Source organism: Trichechus manatus, unplaced genomic scaffold (assembly GCF_000243295.1).
Source record: "Trichechus manatus latirostris isolate Lorelei unplaced genomic scaffold, TriManLat1.0 scaffold00009, whole genome shotgun sequence".
Lineage (NCBI taxonomy): Eukaryota > Metazoa > Chordata > Mammalia > Sirenia > Trichechidae > Trichechus > Trichechus manatus.
This window is the reverse complement of record NW_004443945.1, coordinates 24,751,917-24,760,159: the sequence shown is the minus strand read 5'-3', so window position 1 is coordinate 24,760,159 and position 8,243 is coordinate 24,751,917. Positions and strand designations below refer to the sequence as shown.

Genomic DNA, 8,243 nt, shown 5'->3' with positions numbered 1-8,243 from the left:
ATCACATAAATAAAACAAAAGACAAGAACCACATGATCTTATCAATCAATGCAGAAAAGGCATTCGACAAAGTCCAACACCCATTCATGATAAAAACTCTCAACAAAATAGGAATAGAAAGGAAATTCCTCAATATAATTAACAGCATTTATACAAAGTCAACAGCCAACATCATCCTAAATGGAGAGACTTTGAAAGCATTCCTCTTGAGAATGGGATCTAGACAAGGATGCCCTTTATCACCACTCTTATTCAAGATTGTGCTGGAGGTCCTACCCAGAGCAGTTAGGCTAGAGAAAAGAAATAAAGGGCATCCAGATTGGTAGGGAATAAGTCAAAGTATCACTATTCGCAGATGATATGATCTTATACACAGAAAACCCCAAAGAATCCACAAGAAAACTACTGGAACTAATAGAAGATTTCAGCAAAGTGTCAGAGTAGAAGATAAACATACAAAAATCAGTTGGATTTCCTTTACACTAACAAAGAGAACCTCGAAGAGGAAATCACCAAATCAATACCATTTACAATAGCCCCTGAAAAGATAAAATACTTAGGAATAAATCTATTCATAGACGTAAAAGACCTATACAATGAAAACTACAAGACACTACTGCAAGAAACCAAAAGAGACTTGCGTAAGTGGAAAAACGAAGACTCAACATTGTGAAAATGTCAGTTCTGCCCAAAGCCATCTACAGATACAATGCAATCTCGATCCAATTCCACTGGCATTTTTTAATGAGATGGAGAAAGAAATCACCAACTTCATATGGAAAGGGAAGAGGCCCTGAATAAGGAAAGCATTACTCAAGAAGAAGAACAAAACGGGAGGCGTGATACTACCTGATCTTAGAAACTATTATATCACCATGGTAGTCAAAACAGCCTGGTAGTGGTACAACAACAGATACATAGACCAATGGAACACAGTTGAGAATCCAGACATAAATTCATCCACCTATGAGCAGCTGATATTTGACAAAGGCCCAAAGTCCATTAATTGGGGAAAAGACCTCAACAACAAAAAGACAAATAACCCAATTAAAAAATAGGCAAACGATATGAGCAGGCACTTCGCCGAAGAAAATATTCAGGGAGCTAACAGACACACGAAGAAACGCTCACACTCATTAGCCCTTAGAGAAATGCAGATCAAAACTACGATGAGATATCATCTCACCCCAACAAAGCTAGCATTAATCTGAAAAACACAAAATAATAAATGCTGGAGAGTTTTTGGAGAGACTGGAACACTTATATACTGTTGTTGGAATGTAAAATGGTACTATCACTTTGGAAATCGATTTGGGGCCTCCTTAAAAAGCTAGAAATAGAAGTACCATATGATCCAGCTATTCTGCTCCTTGGAATATATCCTAGAGAAATAAGAGCCATCACACGAATAGATATATGCACACGCATGTTCATTGTAGCACTGTTCACAATAGCAAAAAGATGGAAACAACCTAGGTGCCCGTCATCAGACGAATGGATAAATTATGGTATATCCACATAATGGTATACTACACAGTGATAAAGAAAAACGATGAAGTCGTGAAACATAACGTGGAGGAATCTGGAAGTCATTATGCTCAGTGAATTCAGTCACAGAAGGACAAATATTGTGTAAGACCACTATTAGAAGAACGCAATGTTTAAACACAGAAGACAACATTCTTTGATGGTTGTGAGGGTGGGGAGGGAGGGGAAGGTTATTCACTAACTGGGTAGTAGACAAGTTTTAGGTGAAGGGAAGGACAGCACACACTACATGGGAAGTCAGCACAACTGGACTAAACCAAAGCTAAGAAGTTTCCTGAATACAGTCAAACACTCTGAGGGACAGAGTAGCAGGGGTAGGGGTCTGGGGACGATGCTTTCAGGGCACATCTAGGTCAATTGGCATAACAAAGTTTATTAAGAAAATGTTCTACATCCTACTTTGGTGAGTGGCATCTAGGGTCTTAAAAGCATGCAAGGAGCCATCTAAGACGCATCAATTGGTCCCAACCACCTGGAGTAAAGGAGAATGAAGAACACCAAAGTCACGAGGAAAGTATTAGCGCAAGAGACAGAAAGGGCCACATAAACCAGAGACTTCATCAGCCTGAGACCAGAAGAACTAGATGGTGCCCGGCTACCACCAGTGACTGCTCTGACAGGGAACACAACAGAGAGTCCCTGATGGAGCAGGAGAAAGGTGGTGTGCAGAACTCAAATTCTAGTAAAAAGACCAGACTTAATGGTCTGACTGAGACTGGAGGAACCCCACAAAAAGCATGGCTCCTGGATTCTCTATCAGCCCAGAACTAAAACAATTTCCAAGGCCAACTCTTCAGACAGGGATTGGTCTGGACTGTGGGACATAAGGTGATACTAGTGAGGAGTGTGCCTCTTAGCTCAAGTAGATACAAGAGACTAAACGTGCAGCTTCTGTCCAGAGGTGCAATGGGAAGGCAGAAAGGGTTAGGAACTGGTTGAATGGACATGGGGAATCAGGTAGAAGGGAGGAGCATGCTTTCACAGTATGGGGAGATCAATTAGGTCATATAACAATGCATGTATAAATTTTTGTATGGGAGACTAACTTGAAATGTAAACTTCATTTAAACTACTACAATAAGAAGAAAGAGAAAGGTCTTTGAAAGGTATCCACAATATACTTAAACTACTAGCAATTACCAACCCTTGGTGCTAATGTTTAAACTGCTTTTTATGTGCAGAGTTCCTTGACTAATCTTTAGATTAGAAAATTTATACCTTTTTTTTTTTTTACTGTGTAGTACTATATGTACTCTTAAGTATCCAAATTTTACTACCAGAAATTTATCACAAATTTGTTTTGTTTTCAAATTTCTAATTTATATCTTATAAATTCCTTTTTTCTTTTTTAATAGATGAAGGTTATTCTTTCAGCAGTGTACTGTACTATGGAAATGAAGCCACCCTTCTTATCTTTGATCTGCTGTTCTTCTGTGTTGTGGATTTGGCTTGCCAAAATTTTATTTTAGCAGCCTTTCTCACATACTTACAACAAGAGGTAAATTTTTCAATTTTTTCTAGGTATCTTTTAAAAGAAATATATTGGAAATTGATGTTTATTCTTATAGCAGAAAGTAACAGTGTCTACTTTTTACCAGGAATTTATAAAAGCTTAGAATACCAAAAGAAGGAATAATATTTCAACCAACCTTTTTCTACACTATGTCCATTAGGGTCAATGAAATCCTGAGGTCTAGTGGAGGGCATAAATTGCTTGAGCATGAAAGGGACCCAGTAGGAGGACGCTTAAACTGCCAATCTCTTAGATGCAAGAGTCAGCAGTAATAAGAGTCCCATTTACACTCTGCACCAGATGTTAACATAGCAAAAAAGCAAGCACTGGAATTCCAGCTCAGGACTCAGCCACTGAAAAGCCCCTTTATCTTCTAACTCTCACACATTCCTCACCAATGTGGATGAAAACTGCATGGATGGTGGGGAATCTGAGGTGCTGATTTCAAGAAATGAAAAATGTTTTCTTGAAATATTGTTGAAATATTTATTGAAATATCTTCTGCATATGTTAAGGAATTATATGAGTCAGGCAGAATTTATTAGTCCTTGATAGAGATACCTAAAATTATGAAGAGATTCTTTTTCTAACAAGTAGATTCTGTTGATGTTTTCATAGCTTTTAGAGGAAAATAGCCTTGACAGATATTTAAAAGTGGATTCCTATGTGAGAGGATTGGTATTATTAACTCATAAAAATGTAATCTAAATAGGAACATACACTTCTTTGATATTAAGAAAGATGATAATAGTCTAGTCTTTAAAAGTTTGTGTATCACCATGGAATTCATATGTCTGATATATGAGAATAAATAGTTAAGTGAATTAGCCAATTTAATTTAGATATTGATGTGTATATATAATTTTCTTTATATTTCTTTTCATCCTGAATTGTTTTAATTTTTTCCAGATTTTTAGATTTATTCGTAATACAGTAGGACAGAGGAATTTGGCATCCAAAACATTAGTGGATCAAAGATTTCTGATTTAATTTATGAAATAAATAACTTCAAGACAGTATAATCATGGCAAACAACAAAATGTTGTGATTATCAGGTTAGTTTGCCATATTTTTTAAAACTTGTAATATAAATTATTCTTTGGGTTTTTTTATCTACAGAAAGATTTATTTTTATAACTTGTAAATGCATAAGTTGCTTTGTTAATATATAATGTGATATAATTGAAAATACCATTTTCCCATTATGTATGTACATTTATCTTGTTATGTTGACCAAGTGATTTATTGAAAGCAAATTTAGACTTCATAAGTTAGTAGGCTTATTTTTTTCTAAATAAGGAAAAAACATTAGGATCCAAAATATAATTTAAGTTCTGAGCCACGTGGCTAATCACTTCCCATGATGGGTTTTTCTTCAACATACTCTTTAATAATCATTTTCATTTTATACCATGTACTTGAAAGACATTTTATATTTCAAGTGTAATGGTCAGTAACCCCAAAATCAGTATTTTTTACTGCTTTCTCTCCTAATGCTGTATAAATACTTAAATGTAATGTTATGTACATATAGTTGTATTTTTGAATTGAAAATATATAATAAACTTTTAGTGTTTCTATTTGTTTGATGTCGATCTCATGAAATAGCATTTAGTAATACAGCACTCAGTATTTTGTGTCCCTCTTAGAAGTGCATATTGTTGTTGTTGTGTGCTGTCGAGCTGAGTCTGACTCATAGTGACCCAATATGACAGAGTAGAACTGCCCCATAGGATTTCCTTGGCTATAATTTTTACGGGAGCAGATTGCCAGGACTTTTATCCCATGGAGACTCTGGGTGGGTTCAAACTGCTGACCTTTTGGTTAGCGGCCGAGCCCTTAACCACTGCACCAGCAGCGCTCCTAGAAGTATATAGGCCCTAAAATAATTCTGCAGACCAGTGTCTGTATTTTGTATTTTTAAATGCTCACTTCTCTGCCACTGCTTCCTAACAAGTTGCTTTTTGGGAAGGCTCTGTTGGTTGCCTAGATTAAATGACCATTAACACAGTGCTTGCAAGCTTGATATATTAGAATGAAATGTGTATCCTTTCTGGTATCTGTAAAATATTGAAAAATATAAGCCAAGAGGAAATAAATGTAAGTTAAGGAGTCGGGTAGTTTAATGGAAAATGCTCCAGATTTAGTAATAGAAGCTCTGGATTCATATTAGAATTTTGGTCCTGTCACTTACTGGCTTTGGGACCTTGAACCAAGTCACTTGGCATCTTTGAGCTGTGTAAGTTGAGGCAAGTCACTTAATTTCCTCATCAATAAATGAGATTAATAGTACCTACTTCATAGAGTTATTGTAAAGATTAGATGAGGTACCATGTGAAAAGTTCTTAGAAGAACAGTGCATGGTACATAGTAAGTGCTACATAAGTATTACCTCTGTGTTATTATTACTATTACCAGTAGTAGAGGTACTAGTTAGTCCCATTTTTTTTTTTTTTTATTTCACTGTGGTAAAATATATGTAACAAAAAGTTTGCCATTTTAACCATTTTTAAGTGTACAATTCAGTGACATTAATTACATTTACTGTGTCATGCTAGCATCACCACTGTCCATTTCCAAAAGTTTTCATCACCCCAAATAGAAACTCAGTGCCCCTTTAGTAATACCTCCTGTTTCTTCCTCCCCCTAGCCCTTGCCCATTAACATTTTATTCTGAAAGAGGGACCAGGATTAGTCCTACTGGAGCCTTTATTAAGACAATGTCACATTGCTGGGAGTGCTAAAAGTAACAGTAGGCAAACTGCCTGACACTAACACAAGGCAATTTGTGTGGCCTTTTTAAAAGAATTTTGTGCTCTTCAATAAATGATGCTACGAAAATTGGATTTCTACTTTCAGAAAAATGAATCAGGATCCATGCCTCATACCATACACAAAAACAAATTCAAAATGAATTAAGGACCTAAATGTGCAAACTAAAACCGTAAAATTCTTATAAGAACAAGCAAGGGCAACGCTGCCAGGCTTAGCTTTCAACAGTGGATCATCTAATATAATTTAACAAAACCATAAACAGCAAAAGACAAAATAAATGGGACCTCATAAAAATTAAAACTTTTGTTCATCAAAAGACTTTACCAAAAAAGTGAAAAGACAAGCTACCAACTGGGAGAATATCTTCAGAAACCATATATCTGACAAGAATCTAATAACCAAAATATGTATAAAACTTTGACAACTTAACAACAGAAAGACAGATAACCCAGTCATAAAATGGGCAAAGGATTTGAATAGACACTTCACTGAAGAGCACATTCAAATGGCTACCAAACACATGAAAAAATTGTCAGTGTCATTAGTCATCAGGGATGCGAATCAAAACCTCAATGAGATACCATTTCACTCCCACTGGGAGGCTAAAATTAAAAAAAAAAAAACAGCAGATGTTGGTGAGGATGTGGGGAAACTGGAACTCTTATCCATTGCTGGTGGGAATGCAAAATGATACAGTCATTGTGGAAAACAGTGTAATGGGTCCTCAAAAAACTGAAAATAGAACTACCGTATGACCCAGCAATTCCACTCCTATGTATATATCCAAAAGACTTGAAAGCAGAGACTCAAAAAGAGACCTATACACCAATGTTCATTGCAGCACTGTTCACAATAGCCAAAAGGTGGGAACAATCTAAATGCCCATCAATAGATGAATGGTTAAACAAAATGTAGTATATACATACAATGGAATACTACTCATCCAGTAGGAGAAACGAAGTCTTGATACATGCCACAGTATGGATGGAGCTTGAAGACATTCCAAAATCTGTTGCCGTTGATTCGATTTAGACTCAGTGACCGTATAGGACAGAGTAGAATTGCCCCATAGGGTTTCCAAGGAGTGGCTGGTGGATTCGAACTGCTACCCTTTTGGTTAGCAGCCAAGCTCTTAACCACTGTACCACCAGGGCTCCTTGAAGACATTATGCCGAGTGAAATAAGCCAATCACAAAAGGACAGATATTGTATGATCTCACTTATATACAAAGACAAGAAAAGGCAAATGTATTGAGACCAAAGTTTATAAGTGGTTACCAGGGGTTGGAGAGAGGGGGAAGAGAGTTAACAGTGATGGAAAAATTACACTGATTAAGTTTAGGGTTGCACAGCAGATTATTGTAATTGCTGTCAATTAGTTGTACACCTGTAGAAAGTTGAATTGGCAAAAGTTGTGTGATATATTTACAACAATGACAGAAAAAAAAAAAGTTGCTGCTGAGGCTGTGTCATGGATTGAATTATGTCCCCCCCAAAATATGTGTCAACTTAGTTAGGCTATGATTCCCAGTATTGTGTGGTTGTCCTCCATTTTGTGATTTTCCTATGCGCTATAAATCATAATCTCTGCCTGTGGTTAAAGAGGATTAGGGAGGGATGTAGCACCCTTACTCAGGTCACATCCCTGATCCAGTGTAAAGGGAGTTTCCCTGGGGTGTGGCCTGGAACACCTTTTATCTTAGGAGAGATAAAAGGGAAGCAAGCAGAGAGTTGGGGACCTCATACCATCAAGAAAGCAGCACCAGGAGCAGAGAGCGTCCTTTGGACTTGGGGTTCCTGCACGGAGAAGCTCCTAGTCCAGGGGAAGATTAATGAGAAGACCTTCCTCCAGAGCCGACAGAGAGAGAAAGCCTTCCCGCTGGAGGTGACGCCCTGAATTTGGACTTCTAGCCTACTAGGCTGTGAGAAAATAAATTTCTCTTTGTTAACGCCATCTATTTGTGATATTTCTGTTATAGCAGCACTAGATGACTAAGACGGGCTGCTTATGTACAACCAAACACCTCATGGGATTTGATTCCTTGGTTTGGAGGTTTAGGGTCATGGTTTCATGGGACATCCCAGTTAATTATCCTAATAATGTGTTTAGTGCTTCTGTTCTCCCCCCTAGTTCGTTGTTTAGTGTCTGGGGTCTTAAAAGATTGCAAGTAACAATTAAAAAAAAAAAGACTCAGAAACCCTATTTATAGAAAGTAGCACACCTAGAATATGAGACCATATCTGACGCCAAAGCCTGTGCTCTTTCTACTATGTGATGCTGCCTGCTGGCATTAATTGTTAATTGTCCTAAGTGGGAGACTACTGAATAGCATAATTTAAATTATTCTGTATCTCTAAGCTGCTAGATACAGAGAAAGGGTTTAAATGATACATATATAGTTTTTGC

General features: G+C 37.0%; 1 protein-coding gene across 1 annotated transcript in view; it reads left to right on the top strand.

Annotated features, from left to right (window-relative positions):
* The window catches only part of TMEM67 (transmembrane protein 67), a 64,442-nt gene extending 59,787 nt beyond the window's left edge, over positions 1–4,655 (top strand). Inside the window, exons 22-23 of the mRNA XM_004370826.2 lie at positions 2,904–3,046; positions 3,971–4,655. Of these exons, the coding sequence (XP_004370883.1) occupies positions 2,904–3,046; positions 3,971–4,051 (224 nt within the window). The 3' untranslated portion in view covers positions 4,052–4,655. The remainder of the gene's footprint in view (positions 1–2,903; positions 3,047–3,970) is intronic.
* Positions 4,656–8,243: the final 3,588 nt, after the last annotated feature.